This window comes from Protopterus annectens, chromosome 3.part1 (genome assembly GCF_019279795.1).
Source record: "Protopterus annectens isolate FY-2018-M chromosome 3.part1, PAN1.0, whole genome shotgun sequence".
NCBI classification, from domain to species: Eukaryota; Metazoa; Chordata; order Ceratodontiformes; family Protopteridae; genus Protopterus; species Protopterus annectens.
In genome coordinates, this window is record NC_056732.1 from 1,582,769,383 (window position 1) to 1,582,789,312 (window position 19,930).

The 19,930-nt window shown below is 40.7% G+C and overlaps 1 protein-coding gene across 1 annotated transcript in view; it reads right to left on the minus strand.

Annotated features, from left to right (window-relative positions):
- LOC122797814 overlaps nucleotides 1-19,930 on the minus strand; it is a 2,009,088-nt gene that overhangs the window by 322,921 nt on the left and 1,666,237 nt on the right. The window contains exon 18 of the mRNA XM_044066337.1: nucleotides 9,509-9,622. Within this exon, the coding sequence (XP_043922272.1) occupies nucleotides 9,509-9,622 (114 nt within the window). The remainder of the gene's footprint in view (nucleotides 1-9,508; nucleotides 9,623-19,930) is intronic.

The following is a 19,930-nucleotide window of genomic DNA, read 5'->3' on the forward strand; positions in this document are numbered from 1 at the left end:
CGTGGTTGGTCCCTAGGTAGAAAAGGCAGAGGTTGAAGGCGTCTTTATGGGGGGATCTCACGTCTGCATCTACACTTTCCTTTCCTGGATGACATGAACCTCAGCAGGCATGCAGTGACCAAAAGTAGAAGAAAAAAGCCCCAACAAGGTACTTAAATTCGAACGATCCGATGGCAGAATGAGTTGACGGTCAACTGGTGGCAGAGAATTTCTGGCGAAGATACGTGCAGACACAGCCTTCACCCATCGTCAGACATCCCACGTACCTTGCAGTGACTAAACCTTTTGTATACTGGCGAGATGTTCTGGTAGCTGAGTGGAGGATAACCCAAAGGTTACGAATACTACAACATGTGAATATAAGGTAATCAGGAGGAGAGTCTGCTTCTTGTTCTTCTGGTAATAAAAACTGAGAGACTGTGCCAGTGAAACCTTTTCCAATGTTTCAAATGAAAATGGCTAAGAGCCAGAAAAAAAAGCACTTTGACTTTGTTAAAGCATATGACCTACTTCAAGTCATTAATGTTTGGAAGAACATTTAGAAGGAAGAAGGCAAGAGTTACCTACGTAAAAAAAAGATCTTGGCAGTTATACTTAACAGTACTACTTAATAGTACTCTTGTTATAATGCATAATAGAACTTGCATGGTATAAAGTAAACCTTTCTCAGTTATTTTCAAGTGTCATTGGGATAATAAAGTAAAAAGGTGTCCTCGTTTTTTCTCTCCTTGTTCTGGTTTAAGAAATATAGGCACTAAAGTGTAAAAAAAAAAAACAAAAAACAAAAAAAGGAAGAGTCTGGTTAAAAGAGCATGACACAAGAAAGACGGATGTGCTTTTTCTTACTTATAGGACAATGACTAGATTAAGGCCCTTGGCTTGCTCTAGTAACAAGTTTTAGAGGGAAGCAAATAACACCAAATACAATAAAAAGTTTTCCTCTAGCAAATAAACGAGTGCTAGTAAAGGCAACTGTGTATCCAGTTCTCATGTCTTTATGGAGACAATCTGATAAGGGGCAATAAAAACAAAAAAATTCTTTCAATAGCTAGGAGATAATGTTTCTGAAAGCACTGAAGTGTTTTTCTAGTCTGGAAGAGGAACAAAGATCTGACAAACGCATAAAGCACTTAGAAGCACAGCCTATACCATCCATCTTAGCATGGATAACCTCCCTTATATGTTAATCCAAGTCTGTAGGTGTGGTTATCAGTCTGGGACAATTGTCCCTATTACGAGGGTTAAACTTCAATATTTGAAGATGTACATAGTTGTGTGTGTTAGTATCATGTTAATAGGTTTTAGGGGGTTCTGGGGGTAAGTTATTTTGAGGGTTTTCGCTAAAACAGTTTTGTAAGATGTGACATAGGTTCAAATAGATACAAGAAAACTGTATAAAAGATAAAATATTAGTGTATGCATTTAACACAAAAGCTGAAACTAGACATTAAAAAGCTGCTGCACATAAGAGTTGGGAATAACAACATAATGATGGTACTTTCTATATCATCTTTAAATGTAAATGGTCTCGCAGATATATAGAAAAAAAGAGAGTAGTGGATTATATTTAAACATGTAGAATGCAAGCAGCTATGCTACAGAAGGCGGATTTGGAAAGAAATGAGCAAGTGAATTTCATAAAGAAAGGATTTCAAGATGGTTATTCAGCTGAGTGTCTGGGACAAAGGCAAAGGGAAGTACTTTTATTAATTGCAAGAGAAGCTCCAATAGTGATAGAAGAGGGAAAAAAACATAATAATGGTAGATTTGTACTACTAAGGGGCTACTGAGGAGGATTGCACTGGCATGTATTTATATTCCACCTAAAACTATTATAAGGAAGCTTATGAAAATTAAGGGAGAAATAATCAGCTTTCAGCAAGGATTACTACTTTCAGGTGGGGAATGGATTTGATTTGCAGCAGTGAGGATGCATTGGGGGAGGGCAGAAGGGAAAATATAACAAGAGTGCGTAGATTTTTGAAGAAATTTATGAAATTATTTGACATGGAAGATGTGAATTCAGGAGTAGGGAGTTAGGAGCAAATTTACATACACCCCAAGGAACAAAAATGTGGGCTAGGATAAACGGAACTTATTTCACAGGAACGTGTGCATTTAACTGAATGTTTTGGTGTGCCCAATACCCACTTCAGATAAATAAAATAAAAATGCAGGGTAATGAAATAAGAGATATTGGCGCTTCCCACCTGTTAAAAAGAGATGAATTTAAGGAATGGGTAGTGGAAATTATTTGGGAGTTATTAGGAAAAATAGACATTTCTTCTGAAAATATAGTTGGAGAGTGGGATAAAACTAAAGTGGAGTTTAAAAACAGGGTGAAATCAAAGAACGAGATATGGTTAAGAAGTAACAATAATTTAGAGGGCTTGACAAAGGTAAAAGCATTGCGGAATATGGGGAATCTCACAAAGAAGAAAAGCAACTGCAGAATGCTAAACATAAAATAAGGGATTACCTCAATAATATGCATGAGTTTAGAAAGACTGCTGTTAAGCAACTGTCTCTTGATAAATCCATGACACAAAAACTTTTAGCACAATGACTAGGCAACAGAAAGTAGAAAGGGTTGTTGCCAAGCTTAGGGAGCCTATAACAAAGAAGCTAACCAGAGATCCTGTAGAGATACTAGAAATATTCTGGACATTTTATGAAACTCTGTACAATGCAGAGAAATATGGAAACCAAGAAAAAGTACAAATGGAAATGTTTATGGAAGAATTAAATATGTCACGATTAGAAATAGATGGAAGAGAGCTCTGGAATTGTCTGCAACGCCAGAAGCACCACTCTCATCTCTAGGACATTGATGTGCAAGCAGTATTCGTGTTCTTGCAAAGTTCCTTGGACAGTCTGTCCCAAATAATGCCCCCCACCCTATCTGGGAAGCGTCCGTGGTCACTGTAGCTACAGGTTGTGGAAGAACAAATGGTCTGCCTATTGTTACCTGCGTGGACTGAAGCCACCATCGTAGGTCCATACCCATTTGTCCTGAGTGATGTCCCGCCAGGCTTTTGGGTACAATGATAATCTCCCCACAGACTGCCTCTAGAGGTGGACAGGCAGCAGGCCACCTTTCAGGAGTGCTGGAAGGGCCTACCAGAGAACGCATCTCTGTCACCCTGATTCTGTGGACCCCCTCTGCCGGGATGGCGGCGTCTTCCATTGTTATTTCCCCCTCTGCCCCCGGGGGAAAAATCATGTGCACCCGGCGAAGCTCTTTGGGACTTCCTGAACCACATTTTCCTGCCCTTCTGACCCCTGGGATAAGGTCTGGTAGGGATGGAGAAATGTACTCCCACTGCAGAATTTTGCCTTCTTGTTCGCATCTGGTAAGAGTCTCTCTCACTTTTGGCCCGAACAAAGACGAGCAGTCAAAAGGGGCGTTAACTGAAGAGTTGAAGGATTCAGCAAACTCACAAAGATGCATCCAGGAATGTCTTCTCAGAGCTATTCCTGTGCCTGCTGCCCTGCTCGCTCCATCTTCTGCATATGAAATGAGGCGCATGGAGGAGTTTATTACAGAATTTAAGGTAGCAAGCTGAGAGTTTACCTTGTCAGGTACCTCTACAGCTGTAGTACCCTGGTATCTCCTAGCTCCTTGAGGAGATCCCTCTGAAGTCTGGTAAAGTGGGATAAGTAATTCAGCAATCTAAGGGTAAAGGCCGATGAAGAAAACATACGTTTCCCGTATCTGTCCATCGTATGAGAATCCCTATTCGACGGATGGACAGATTAAGTTTCAGCTAATTCCTTCTTGGTGGCCGCCGTAACCACCATACCATCTACTGGGACACCTTTAGCCAGAAACAGTTTATCCGCTGGGGCTGTAATAAATTTGTGGGCCTCCTCGGAACTGGTTCCACAGATTCTGGAGAGCACCATGCCTTCCGACTGACTACACCAAGGAGCTAATTTTTATAGGGAAAGAAAAAAGGGGCTAGAGAAGACGTCTCTAAGTTAAATGACAATCTCCTCTGACCCGAAGAGACACCTCTAACTAAAATGGCGAAACCTCCAAAGTTTGAGTAAAAAGGCACGGGGAGGGAGCCCTCTAAAAACGGGCTAACATAAAAGGGGACCAAAAGGAATCCTCTAACTCAAACGGTTTCTTTTAAGGAGAAAAATAAATTTAGACGAAATAGTAAAGAAAGGCCTGAGAAAGAGCGACGGCCCACACAGTAACAGCAAAAACAACAGTGAAAGAACCAACAACACGCTCAAAACACTCAAAAAAGGAAGTTTCTTGAAATAACTTAATATCAAAGGCTTGACATGAAATATCACTAAAGTATAAAATGAAACAGACTTAGCCTGAGCCAGCGAAAAGCAATCCCGAAACAGCAAGTGGCGAATGAGATCTGGGTAACTGTCGCTAGACATCTTGGGATAGGGTGTAGTCTTGAGCCAGTGAAAGCTCTCGAGCTTTAGTATGTGGCCGAGTCAGAACAGATGTTCGGTTCAGAACCCAACCATCAAGAATGAAGGTGAGACAGGACAACATAACATTAAAGGATTACCTCAATATGTACGAGTTTAGAAAGACTGCTGTTAAGCAACTGTCTTTTGATAAATCCAGGGCACAAAAACTTTTAGCATAATGACCAGGCAACAGAAAGTAGAAAGGGTTGTTGCCAAGCTCAGGGAGCCTATAACAAAGAAGCTAACCAGAGATCCTGTAGAGATTCAAGAAATATTCTGGAAATTTTATGAAACTCTGTATAATGCAGAGAAATATGGAAATCAAGAAGAGATACAAATGGAAATGTTTATGGAAGAATTAAATATGCCATGGTTAGAAATAGATGAGGCTCAACCACAAACAGGATAGAAGTAGAGATGACATAAAAATGGCAATGTACAACAAACCTACAGGAAATTCTCCAGGAACAGATGGTATATTCCTGTCAAGTTTGGAATCTAGTAGGAAATATTTGATAAAAATCTGGAAGGTTTTGTTCAAAAGTATTTTAAAAGGAGAAGAAGCACCAACTTCCTGGAAGAAAGTGGAGATGGTTGTAACACCTACAAATGTTAAAGGCCCATCAGATCCAGCTTCATTATAGGCCCACTTAAATTCTAAACCATTATTATAAAGTGTTTATGCATATAATGGTTAAATGAATGACAAAGTGATGCCAAAATTTATAGATGTGGACCAATGTGATTTTGTGGGGGGCAGGCAAACATTTGACAACAGCTGAATGTAAGAACATTCCACTGCTGCTGGTGTGTCTTGATGCACAGAAAGCATTCAATAGAGTAAGCTGGGATTTTATGAGCAGAGTAATGGAAGCATCTGCATTCCTTGATAAAATTATAAGGCTGGTTAGGAGGATATATGAGGTATCATAGGTGAAAATTCAAGTGTGTGGGGTTCCTCTCTGATAAGTTCTGTTTGAGCAGATGAATCTGACAAGGGTGACCTCTCTTTCCCCTTAGTCATTTGCATTACATTTAGTATCACTAGCAAAGAAAATAAGGGACTCACATTCAAGGATATAACTAGCACTGTAGTCAAGGAAAGCTGCCTTTTTTGAAGATATTTTATACCTGAAAAACAGAAAAAGGACATTTCAGTGTTGTGGAACATTTTGAGACAGTTTCTAGTCTTTTTTGGTACAACATTAATGAGGATAGTTTACAGCTATTGTCATTGTTTTATGTACTCAAACTGGTTCAGAATACCCATATTTATGGGGACACAATAAATGAGTACTTAAGGGAGTATATATTAAGAAGTACTCTGTTGTGGCAGGTAGAGACTAAACAAAAGAAAACACAAAAGCTGAGAAACTGGAAACTCTGTTTTATGGATGTGAAAAGCAAGGCACTACAAACAGTAAAAATGTTTTTAGTTCCTTTAGTTTTATACACAGGTCAGGTATATTTTAATCAGCTACAGCAGTTGTTGCAGATAGCAATCAAGAAGGATTTATCTGGGAGGGGAAGACAGCAAGAGTAGAGTGGGATAAGCTGATCTTTCCAACAGAACAAGGTGGTTTGGGATTACTTGATTACAAGTGGTATTTCCAAGCTGCACAGTTAAGAATCACATACATAGCACAAGCAGAAAGCTGTAATTCAAAGTGGAAAGGGATGATGATGAAAGAGGGGGATGCTCAAGAAACAAGGAGAAACTGGGATTTTGGATGTAGATCGTTAAGAACAATAACCATACAGAATATTACATTCATAAAGTAGCACAAAATACTTTAAGAACTAAGCCAACATGAGAATGTAGAAAGGAGATTATTTCGATAAGGATGACTGCAATAAGGGATACAGACAAAAAGCAAGGAGGGGCTGGAATTTACTGGAGAAAACTGGCAAAGGAACCAAGGAATTGGGAGCAAATAATGAGAGTCGGAAAGATAATGGAACGGGAATAAGCCAAGAATTTATTTGGACTGCTGGCTAGAGATTTCCTTCCTTATCCAGGCTTGATATCAGAGTATAGGCAAAGAAAAAGAAATAGGAGATCCTAAGCACAAGACCAACACTGATAGAGTTTTCGGTAGAATCTAGAACAGAAGCTGCTGTTAATAAAGGAATAATTAGTAGAGCATATCAAATATTGCATGACAACTACAATAATCAATTGGAGAAGGTTAGAAAGGATTTGGCAGAGACTGGGCAGGCAATTCACAAAGAAACAATGGGGATATATGCAAGCCTCCTAAATATGCAACAAAGTCTGGAAGATTTAGAATTTTTGCTTGGAAGTGTTTCCAGAGGAATTTTTATACCCCACGTAGAGTCCAAAGAATTCTTCCTTGAGTAGATATCAAATGTTGGAGATGCGACATGGAAGAAAAAGGTAACTGGAAACAAATTTTGGGAGTGTAATGAGATGGCAGACACTTAAATTTCCCTACGGACTACTCTATCAGAAATACTGGGTAAGCAAATTGGTATAACTAAGGAATTGATTTTTTTTGAGATATAATACACAATTGGCATTACCTAAACATAGTAAAGCCTTGTCGAGTCTAATTATGTTGGCTACCAAAAAAGCAATTACTAGAGAATGGAAATCAAAGTCTAAACCAACTGTACTTTAAGTAGTGAATTTAGTGACAGAGAGAAAACAACTGGAAATGAAATGTTTAGAAAAAGGTAGGAGCAGACTACACAGAAAAAAATGGGAATAATTGGAGGAGGAAAGATTCAAAAGAAAGCAGGATATGAATGAGCTATGTAATTGCTTGACTGACAACGACTGGTCAGATTATAAGTGATATACAATGTTTGCAACTAAAATATGTCAATGCACTTTGTCTATTTATATAAACGTTTATAAAAATGTATGATTCCCTATGTCATAAGCGATAACTTAATAAAGATGCTTTTGGTTTAAAACTTTTCTGATCACCTTCACTGCAAGAGTTACATAGAAAACCACTTTATTGAAAGGGGGCATCAAGGAGGCCTTTACATGCTTTGGGAGAATTTTTGGTTCTTTAGCCAAGCAAGTCTTTGGATTACAAACTCCACAGTAACTGCCCTGCAAGATTAATAAAGTGCAGCTATGGTGCTCTAGATGCATCTAGAGCATCACAGCCACAGTTCATGGTGTGTTAGTGTGTCCTAATTTCTTTTAGCAGAGAAGATTATGAGAACAGGATCCTTCTCCGGAAGTGGCTGGGACAAACAGACAAATGGATGCTTCAGTAGTTTAGGCCTACATTTGGGGATACAGTCCGAGTGGAAGACAACCTGAATCTAGTCTCCTTCAACCGCTTATCATACAATGATGATGGACACCACACTAACCCTCTGTAACTAGCATTCTAATGTTGGAAACCAGAATCTGCAAAGCCGCTTTAGATCCAAATGACACAACAAGGTCTCTCTGCTGGAGTGGGAACTGTCAAGGTTGACTGAGTAACAGCTTCCTAAGTGAACTCTGATGAATAATCCACATATTCCTCATTTTGCTTTGACTACTGGTGGTGGTGAATTGCCCCTCTTTTGTTTGCCAAGAAGACTCAATGAAGGTTCAGTACCCGTTACAGGATGGTATAAATGTTATGGCATTTGCCTCACAGTCACAAGGTATAGGGTTTCTCACCTTTGGGAAGGAAATTTGCTGGGCTTAAAATGGCCCACAGGGGCCGTTACCCTACTGATTTACTATGAACCTGGCTGTGGTCTCTGAACAGTTTCCAACAAGCCCTGGACAGGGTTTAACCACTGTTTGTTGAAGGTGTATGGGAGAGAAAGAAGGGATACTCACCTGATGTCTGGTACACAGATACCAGTCAAGAGGTTGTAAAACGTGCTTCAACTTTTGTGTCATTTTGTGAGGGATACCTGCTTCAGAAGTCTTGGTTTCTAAATGAGAACTTCGGAGTTCTGCTCCATACCATCATCTTTTACTAAAATAGGTTGAGATGCTGCTATAACATTAAACAAAATTGATTTCCATAATGAGTAATTCTGTCAGGATGTCCGAAGACCCTTCTCTAACTCTGGTCCAGTCAGATGTGCCACTGTCTTCAGGCCCAATAGCCTCCAAAGGGTGAAAGTCAGAAGCTTGTGGATGAGTAGATATTTGGTCTGGAAGATGTGAAAGCACCTCACCAGAACTGGCAGTCTTGGACTGAGTTGTGTCACACCCCTGGGTCTAATCTTCTACACTGCTGCTACCGTCTCTCTATTTTATAAAGGTCATTTCGGAAGAGGAAGACAATCCAGGAGGCGCAACAATGGATCATGTAAAAGCCTCAAGTCTCTTCTGTTCCAGGTATTGCTGAAGAGTGTGATTCCTACTTCAAATAGCTTCAGGTGTAAACCTCTGACAGAGGAACCTTAGACATCACAGTCAATGCCTGGGGGGGGGGGGGGTATTGAGTCTGTTCTACAGCACCAGTATCATCTGCTAGACAAACGCGTCCCTCCAAACTGTTGTTAATGTTGCAGAAGAGGTTTAGATTCCCAGACCGTGTATTTCTGATGCCATTTGACTTGTTGATGTGAAGTACATCCGTGAGTAATGCGTCGGAGAATGCCTTGTATGCCAGACAGGTCAACTCTTATTAGTCCATAGGATACAAAATATAGTGGACAGGGTTTTGAGTCAGTCCATGAAGGACATATCATTTAGGTCTTTTATCTTTTTAGTAAGGTATCTCTGTGGGCATTCCAATTGCTGCATGTGCCTGGACACATACTTGCCAAAGGTGGCATTATATTAAATGACTGGCCTAATGAGGGCTAAGTCAAGGGGGAGCAATGACATCCCTAGATCTCCACACAATCCCTTTATCAGCTGTGCAATATATAAGGACTTTCTTACAACAGACACGTTAGTCAAAAGTTACATTTAAATTTTAACAGTTGTTACAATTAAGGCAATGCAGCCAATGAACAAACTCTAGTGGTAAGTAGCAACAGTTTTAGGGCTAATGATTGCAGAATGAATTTGAAAACTGAAGTGCAACACTAACATTTAAAAGAACGTATTTTTCAAAATGTGACATACCTCTATCACAGGCCCATATCGTGAGAAATACTTCAGCAGGTATTTTGAGGTCACATCTAAGGCAAGTCCATCCAGCCACAAGCAAGACGTGGGCTTATTCCTTCCAAATGACAACTAAAAGCAAGACAGATTACCATTTAAATACATTCACAAACCAGAATTGTTTTATTCAGGTGCAGCATTAAAACTTTCCACTTCAGAATTTGAAAAGGCTACAAAAATAGTACATCACTTGGTAAAATACTAGCCTTGCGATCATTAGTTTAGGAATACACACAAAGTAAAACTCTGCCAAGAGTACACAAAATTTATTCCATAACCTTTGAGTCTCAGTGAAGAGACTGCTGTCTTGATGGCACAAGCAAGACACGGAGTACTATCAAGCTGGGATCGTGGGTAGGCAGGAGTTTGCTGCTATCACTAGATGGCAACAAAGGTACCAGTACTACTGTTTCAGTGTCCAGAGAGGAACCGAGAAATCTGAATATGGCATCAGCTGACAACCCTTTTAGCGTCCTGTCGGATGACAAGGGCATCGATTTGTTGGGGAATGGGGAAAGACTGCAGTATTCAGGTCACCCATGGACTACTGAATGGCAGGAAGTTCCAAGACTTTGGTCTGTAAATATACCCTGGGCTGAGGGAAAGAACAGATGTGTAAAATTTTACCATAAACATAGATGTCCTTCTCTTCCATGTTGCAGTATTCATACTGTGGGATTTCCAGCCCTCAGGCAATCTGATGTCAGCTCCTATACAAAAGCTTAAGCCTGGCTGCTGTAGGTGACAATGGGGGCATTGTACTCAATCATTGGTCTGATGAGTGATGAGTAAAGGGAGACGTGGGATTTCACACATAGGGCCATAAACTAGGGACTAATGGGACGTCTGCACGTACAGACCTCAGAACCTGAAGCCCAGGTAAGTGTGTACAAGCACAAGAAGAAGCTGAAGAGCAAATGTCCCTGCAGGGCTGAACAGAAAAGCCTGGAGGGAGGGGATACACAGGTGTAGACCAAGCATCCATAAAAAGGAGGAGGTATGGTGGGAGGGAAGGAATACTGCAACATGGAAGAGGAGGACATCTATGGTTATGGTAAGATTTTTCACAACTATTCTAAGTCTTTCTATTCATATGTTGCAGTATTCACACTGTGGGAGAGTATCACAGCTTAGGAAGAGTGATGGGCAGGGGCAGAGGTAGAGGATTCTAAGAATCCCTGCAGGATTGCCCTGGCAAATCCTCCACTGACCCTGGAGACATGGTCTAGCTTGTAGTGCTTAGTGAAGGTGTGAACTGTAGACCAGGTAGCAGCTTCCATTAGAAAGGCTTTGGAGGTAGCCATTCCTCTAAAGGAATAAGCTCTAACCCCTATGGGCGGCAATGGCTTGCCATGGTGAGAGCAGCAGAAGAGAATGGATTTCCTAATCCAGGAGGAAATGGTTTGTTTGGAGACTGCCTTACGCAGAGCCCTGGGGTGGAAGGAGATGAAGAGATGATCAGACTTTCTAAAAGATTTTGTTTTGTCCAAGTACAATCTTAGTTGTCTGTGCACATCCAGAGAATGAAGGATCTTCTCTGTGCTATTAGATGGAGGGGGAAAAAAGTGGGTAAATGAATAGACTGGTTAAGAGATCGTTCATTCATCACTTTGGGTATGAAGGAAGGGTTAGTGCGCAACGTCACCCTGCCCTTGTGGAAGGTGGTGTAAGGGGGGACAGGCCATGAGGGCCTGCAGTTCAGACACTCTTCTTGTGAAGGTGATGGCCACCAGGAGAATTGTTTACCATGAGCACATTTGCAGGGAAGCTGTGCTTGCTGGCTCAAAGGGAGGTAGGGTTAGTTTTTCCAGTACAAAGTTGAGGTCCCAGTGGGGAAAAAGGGGTTTCCTTGGTGGTCTGATATGCAAGACCCCTCTCAGGAAAAGTTTAACGTCCAGTCTGGAGAGCAAAGGTGGCTAAATATTTTTTCCTGGTAGATGGTTTCCTGGCCTCCCTCAGGACTGAGAGCACGTCTTCTGAGTACAGTTGCCTGAAAGGGATCAGAAGTTGATCATCCAAAGGGTCAGATGCAGTAAAGGCAGCTGAGGGTGAAGGAGATCCCTTTTGTTGGGTGAGTAGGTCCACCTTGTGGGGTAACTTGTGGTGACTGCCCTTGGCTAGGAAGTGAAGAAGGGGGAACCAGTATTGCCTTGGCCAATAGGGAGTCACCAGCAAGATGTTTGGTTGGTCCTTGTTGATCTTCAGTAGGAAGGGGGGAAAGCATACATTAACAATCCCTTCCATGGAAAGCTGAAGGCTTTTATTCTCCAAGCTAGTGGAGTGTGATCCCTGGAGCAAAATCTGTTTGTTCTGGGGGGGGGGGGGCGCAAACAGATCCAGTTGAGGTGTGCCCCACTGGTGGACAATGTCTAAGGAGGTTTCCCTGTGCAACATCCATTTGTGCTGAGGGGAGGATGTTCTGCTGAGAAAGTCTGCTTGTTTGTTTGCCTGAGAGGGGATGTAAGAGGACTGCAGTACGAGGTTGTGTCTGGTTGGTATTTCTCAGATATGTACAGTTATCTGGCTTAACTGGTACGCCTTTGTCCCTCCTTGCTTGATGTACCACATGACAGTTGTGTTGTCTGTCACAATGTGTAGTAGGCCTGGTTGCAAGACTGGAAGGAAAGCTTTGAGAGCCAGAAATACTGCTGTCATTTCCCAGACACTGATGTGTTGCTTTTGAAGTGCAGGGTCCCAATGCTGTTGTACCCTGAAGCCTTAGAACTCTGCTCCCCACCCTAAATATGATGCATCTGTGTGCATGGTTTGAGTGATGGGGGTTAGTTGGAGTGGGATGCCCTGGTTCCGTGAAACTTGAGGAATCCACCACTTTTGTTCTGTTTTTAGGCAGGGGAGGAGGGGAATGAGTTTGTCTAATGAATATTGGCTTTGAGACCATACATTTTTTTTTTTAAAAATTGGATTTTCTCATATGCATCCTGGCTAATGGGAGGATGGGAATGGCTGCTGCCATGGGACCTAGGACTTGCAGAAATTGTCTTGCAGCGAGAGGGGATTTCGTAAGCAGGCCTTCAAAATGGCTGGAAAGAGATTGCACTTTGTCCAGTAGGAGAAAGGATCTCATCAAGTCTGTTCTTATCCTGCAGGCTAGGAAAACCTTGTCCTGCTGAGGAAGAAGTCAGGACTTCTGGAGGTTGACAGTGAAGCCCAAGCTGTAGAAGACAGATTGTGAAAATGAGATGGTTTTGCAGGGTGGATTCTGATTCTGCCAGAATAAGAATGTAGTTCAGGTTAGGGTAGATTTGGATTCCCTTGGTTCTGCAATAGGCAATGGCTGGGGCCTGACACTTTGTAAATACTCTGGAAGCTGTAGACAAGCCAAAGGGCAAGGCTGTAAACTGAAAGTGTGAAGTATGTCCAGTGAAGTGCAGAAACCTCCTGTGAGAGGGTCTGATAGGATGTGCAGATAGGCATCCTTTAGATCCAGAGTGACCATGAAGGCCTTGGGTGGAATGAGGGGTAGCAAGGTTTGTAGGGAGAGCAGCCTGAAGGATGGAACCTTTAGGAACAGGTTTAAATAGGATAAGTCCAGGACTGGGCTCCAAGGGCCATCCTTTTTGGGGACTAGGAAAAGGCAGGAATAGAAGCCTTTTCCTTCCTGTCCTGAGGGAACTGGCTCTACAGTTCCTCGAGTCAGGAGTTCTTTCAGTATGAGAGGGAATAAATGTAGCTTGTTTCTTGGAGGGGAGGGAATTCTTTTTGGCCTTGGCTTTTCCTTCCAAGATAGAAAGCATCCTTCTTGGATGATGGAAAGCACCCGAGGTAATTATTTTCCAGAAGGGGAGGCATTGGCTAAGGTGGGCAGACAGAGGGAGCTCATTCAGGTAGTCACGCTGAAGTGGAACCTCCTTGGTCAGGAAAGAGCTGCTTGGCAGGTCCCTGGAAATTAGGTCGTCTGGAGTAAGGCAATCTCCTGGACCCTCTACGAGGTCTAAAGGAGGAAGAACGAGATGTAGACTGAGTTCTTCTTACAAAAGAAGTCTTAGCAGGGTAGTTCCCGCAGTATCTGGGGAAGGGAAACACCAGCAAGTGCTTGATGTCTTGAAACTCTTTACTTTCCCTTGTAGATTGACAAAATCTGTTGAATTCTTACCAAATAAGAGACTGTGGTCTAGAGAAGCATCCATTATCTTGGACTTTCAGTCATCTGGTGGTGTAGCCAGGAATATCTATGTAAGACAGATGCAGATGCAGCAGACCTGGCTGATGCTTCTGCTGCATCATAACTGCACTTAACTCATTACATCCGAGTGATGTCTCCAGGTGCATTTGCAGTTACCTCCTACTGATGCCTCTAGGCGTCAAATATTGCTTGTTCATATTTGCATCGATAATTCCAAAACCATGCTAAACAGAAGGTTTTAACAGATTTCATCTTAAAGCTTACACAATGGTAGAATCAATTACATTAATATTTGATATCTGTCTAGTGCAGGTTAAGAGATATTAACTATTGTTTTTATTATATTAATTTATATAGATACAGTTGTCACATTTTTCTAAATATCTCAACAGCCAAGTAACACAAATGCAACTGCTTAGCCTCATATGAAAGCTCTCAGCTAGATGAATAAAATGCAGTGGCCAGCATGCGTGCAACTTGAGTGGTTGCTGAGATATTCTAAGTTGTTTATAAAATATTACAAACATAATAGTGTGTTTCCTGTGACTTATAAAGTTTGGTTTGAGACCTGGACCCTAAAGAATACTACCACTTTAAAAATAGTTTGTGCTGAAGAGTTTGTCATTGATACTTCTATCATAACCCCTATGATTCTAGAGATATGAACATTTGTTTGAAATGTGGGGACATAATTTGACTCTGTCAAAAGGCTTAGGCTCCTCCTATTGGAAGTTAGAGTGCAAACTTCCTGAGCTCCACTGGAGTGAACGAGTTAATCGAGTGTCTGGCTACTTGAGTAGCTAAAGACAGTTTAGATGGAATGACATTTTTTGTGTGACAGTCAAGGGTACAAGCTAGCAAGGTGGAGGCCTGGGAAACAAGGTCTAAGGCATACTTTATCATGTGTGTGTTTGGTAATTTATAGCCACAAAGACTAAGGTGGAGGAAGTATATACTTTTTTACCCATTCTGTCCATGGTCTTGCTGTCCCTGTCTGTGGGCAAAAGGGAAGCAGAAGTTAATTGCCTAGATTGTCTATCAGGAGACACAGCAATGACTGCAGGGTCAGCCATGGGAGGTTTCACTAGAAACTTCCATTCATCTGGAACTTTATTAACTCTATCTGGCCTTTTAGGGGCAGGTTGTTGAGAATCTGGATTCTTGGAGGCTGCATTAAAGGTATCCAGAAAGGCTGGTAGAACTTGGGGAATAGCTGAGGGGGAGGGAGATTCTAATTGTAGAAGAACTTCAAAATATCTTTTCTGTGCATCTGCCATCAAGGTAGTATCCCACTTGAAACACTCATTTTTGTGATAGTTTCCCCAAAGGAAATATCCTCTGGAGGAGAATCACCCCCTCAATAGAGTCATTGTCTGGGGAGTAACAGTCCACAGGAGAAGCAATTTGCAACACAAGAAGAGGAATCATATTGTTCAGGGTCTTCTTCTTGCCTCTGCTGAGTAATGAGTGAAGGGAGGAGAATCAGAGGCTGGCCTAGGGCTCTGCAAAGGAATGTCTGTAGGTGCAGCAGTGGCAGCTGGTGACTTCAAATTAAAGGGGGGCTGGAGGAGACAGCTGAATGGGTGGGGCCAATGGGAAGGGGTGTGGTCAACTAGAAAGGGGTGGATTATGCTCAAAACCACAAAAACTGGAACTTTAAATACGTTGCCCTGGATGCCAAACTGTCATTATTAGAGTCCAATCGAGACAAAATGAAGTGCAGAAGAAGAAAAAATATTTTAATGCCTTGGCTACATGACAGCTTACTTCATATCTAGATGGAAACAAAAAGGTTGTGAGGCATGAAAAATTAAATTACTTTTTAAATACATTACTGGAATGCCAGTCAAACTAAAGTATAAGAAAAACAAGCAGCACTCAACTCAAACCACTTCTCCTTGCACTGCATTTCTAATTATAATTTATAATCAGCTTTATAAAAGTACCAAATAACATACTTAAAATAGCAACCTCTGTGATACCCCCCACTTGTAAAAATGTTTCTCATCCAAAAAATACCTGCTGCTTCACAACTACCTACTTGTTTCATGAGGAAAACATGACCAGAGTAAAAAATGAACAGCAAACAAGAAACAAGCTCAAGATAAATTGCTTAAAGGATTACTGCACAGGTAATGGACCACACGATAGATTGGCACTCTGTTTAGTTTACGGGTAAAGCCTGCAAAGATGAATGCAGACCTCCAACAAATGTAATGAGCTTCTGAAAATACTGTAATCCTGTCCATTATTACAAATACTGTCATATGCATTTCAATAGGGGTTGGGAGGGTGGCCTAATGGTTAAGGTGTTTGCCTTACAAACACAAGGTGCAGGATTTGAGTCTCACAAGGGGTAATTGGCTAGGCTTAAATTGGCTAGCAAGGGTAGTTAGCTTAGTACTGATCTATGAAACTATAATACATAACTCTTGTACGTTATCTAGTTATGTAAATATTCTCTGCATGGCATCAACAAAAAGGCTTTCAATGTTGGTGATTCTTTAACAGTATGCTGACTTGTACAATCTCAGACAAGCTTACCTGATGGTCATTAAAGCATTGCTACTTAAAAACAGAGCAACAGGCACTGAGACAGCATGCATTTTCTGAATAATAAGAAGCATAAATCAACAGTATAAAATATCACAGAAAACCAGAACATTCTGCAAAATCAAGGACAGATGAAAAGCCACTGTAGTACTTGTGTCTACCTTGGATGGGGGATACTCTGTACACTTACACTACATAACTGCTCCTTGCCTTGCTTGGACACATCCAGAGTCACTACATGGGGGAGTGGGGTGCAACTAGTATGTCACAATTTGAAATATCTCTGGCTGACTGTGATGGCCCTGACACAGTTGTCATACCTCTCAACCTCAGAGCAAGACATCCGGACAAAGCCATACACAGAATTGGGACAAAGGCCCAAAAATAAGGACAATTTTTAAATATTGCTCTTATAAACTTAGAAAGATAATAGAATAGTAGGTCTTGCATTAGTATGAATTTTCTGAAGGGTATGAAATCTGAAACTCAAATGTCTGTCATTATTTTCTTATTTCAGTCTAATGATTTACCACTAATTTGCCAGAAAACCACAATTCTATGAAAAACGTCCCAAAGATGTGATGCAAAAATATAAAACAGCCACACAATACAGCTGGGAACCTGTCAAAGAAGGGACACTTTTTTGATAGTAGTAGTTAACTGAGCAGCTGACAAAATAAGAAAATCTACATGCATTTCTGAAATAAAAGTAATCTATAACTCTGATTATTACAGTTATTTATTAATTGTAAACTCTCAACATTTTCTATAAAAAATTGCCATTTTTGCGGAGGGATTATGGGGGAGAGCGACATTTTGAGCCAAAATCAGGGAGAGTAGAGAGGATGGGAAATGTCTAATTCTATAAAGCGATTTATTTGCACATACCTCTCAACCTCAACGCAGGAAATCTGGACAAGGCCAAATATACTGGGGGAACATACAAACAGTACTAAAACTTTCTCTTGTATAAACCTGACAGAATAACAGGTCTTGCTTTAGCATGCATTTTTCTGAAGGTTATGAAGTCTGAAACTCAATGTCTGTCATTTAGTAACTTCATTCCTAAATGATTTGCCAGAAAACCACAAATTTTATGAGGAACAAACCAAAAATAAGAAACAAAAATCTATTCATTCTGCAAAAATCTGGACAGTTCAGAGGCACAGTTCACCCAGTGCTGCCTGAGTTTGCTGCCCTTCCCCCCTCACAAAATCATGTTCAAATGGAGCCTCCCCCCCTGCAGCCATTCCAATATCCCACATTACTTGGCCATTTTGCCCCATTTACCATAAACACTGATGTGCATACTGCTTTACTTCTGCAATGATTTGGATTTCATTTGAAAGTTTTATTTTGCATTTTGCAGCACATACACTAACAGACAAACAAAGCAATGCAGTCTCCCAATGAAAATAGACTTAGCATTAAAACTTTTTTGTCCTTGAAACTCACATTCACCGAAACAGCATTGAAACCCACATTCAAACAAAATACATTTTGCCAGTGGCAGATAAAAATCAACTTTGGGCTGTTTTCAAATCATAAGCCCCTTGCACATGAAACATACATGTGTTCTTTGATACACCTTCCTGATTGTATTAAATAATATTCCTTGTATAGTACAGTACAGTTGTTAGAGGGCGTTTTAAATTTATTGTTTTGAACATTTTTCCACTAAACAAAGAAACAAAATGCAGGCACCAATAATGACAAAACTGCCCAATTCAGAACATTTCCATCATAAAAGTCTACACAAACTTCTACAATCCACCAGTATCAATACATATGCACAATCTCTGAAGTAAAAGTCATCTAAATAATTCCACATTAAAGAGAAATATTTTAACTAATGAAGAGGTTGCTGCTAGCAAACAACTTTATATTTCATTGTTTCATCTACAAATAAAGTGCCGGTTGCCCTTGAATAAATTGCCTATGTTACATTTAAAAAATGATAAGCTAGTAATACTGCAATAGGAAATAGATGGCAAACTGATAACAGGTTCATAGTTACTGGGTACCTTCTTCACCAAAAAGGACTGCAGCATCCACCCCCTTTGCAACACAGTACAGTATCAGCAATACATCTACTTATACTGTGGGAGTAGAACCCAAAGCCTTCTGCATCAAAAACCAGTACACTACCTGTTGTGCTATTAACAATGCAAGCTGACTCTGCATAAGCAGCACTAAACTTCTCTTCCCCTGCAGCTCTCAGCTCCTTGTAAAATCTACTGGAGACACAGCTGTATCTCTTAACTTTGCAGCACAAGAAATCTGGAAAGAAGACAATTTATTGGGGGGGGGGGGGGGACAAAAGCCAAAAAAACAGGGACACATTTACATTGCTTGTATAATATTGGTAAGTTGTTAGAATAAAATGTGTTACCACCATATATTTCACTGCAAAATCTTGAATCCAGGACCCTGTGCAGAACAGTCAAAGCAACATACCACTATGGCAAATTAGCTGTTTTGTGAAAGAGAGGAAGATTGAAACAAATGGCTACCATTTAGTGAATTCAGTTCTCACCACAGTTGTCAACCTCTTAGCAAAAAATGCCTGGAAAAAGCCAGTAATGGGGGAATACAGCCCCCAAACATATTCAGTGAATTCAATTCTCACCATAGCTCTCAATCTTAGCATAAACAACCTGGACGAAGCCAATTAATGGGGGAATACAGTCCCAAAAATAGAGACAATTTTCAAATATTCATCTTATAAACTTAGAAAATTGCTAGAATAAAAGGTTTTGTGTTACTGTGTACTTTCTGAAGAATATATAGTCCGAAATTCAAATGCCTGTCATTTTAATTTATTTAACATTTGAAAACCAGTAAAGTCTGACTTGGAACAAAAGCACATTTTCAGCAGAGGCCCAGGGAGAAACACTCCAGACATATCTTTGTAACATGGAACGACACCAGAGCACCCAGAAGAAACCCACACAAACACAGGGAGGATATGCAAAGTCCACACAGAAGGCACCCCATCCAAGAATCAAACCAGAGAACCTCTAGCTGCGAGACAACAATGCTACCACTGCACCATTAACTATTTAATGAATTAAAACTCCAGAAACCACAGACCTATGAGGAACAGAACAGAACAAGAATATGAGGCAAAAATCTGCAAAATTTTCACAAATGGTGGTGGTTAGGGAATTCAGGCTCTTGCTACCTGCACCCAAGGTACAGGGTTCAAGCCGGAGGTATTCTGTAACAAAATATCATATAGCCATCTACCACTCTCTAGTGCTTCATATAAATTCACCCTAGGAATACACAACTCACAATACTCTGCTGTTAATAAAAGTTATACAAAGGGCCAACATTTATCAGTAAAAAGCAAAGATAACACTAAATAAAATATGTGGTATAACTTCATAAATTTGGATGCATGAGTTAAATCACTGGCAACTGTCATACTAATAGATGAAGAGGCAAGAAACTGTTCAAACTTATAAAAACAGTTTATGTAGAGAATGATCTGTGCTGATTTGCTGTCTTGCTTACCATTCATAAAATATGCATCTGCTCAGAAACGTACAGACCTGTTAGCCTGTTGCACGTTTGCATACCCCTTAATCTACTGACCAATTAAAAAAGAAATGTGTTTTGCAGACAGTGTCTCTGCTTACATACTTTCATTAACACAGTTGGCATCCATTAAAAAACTG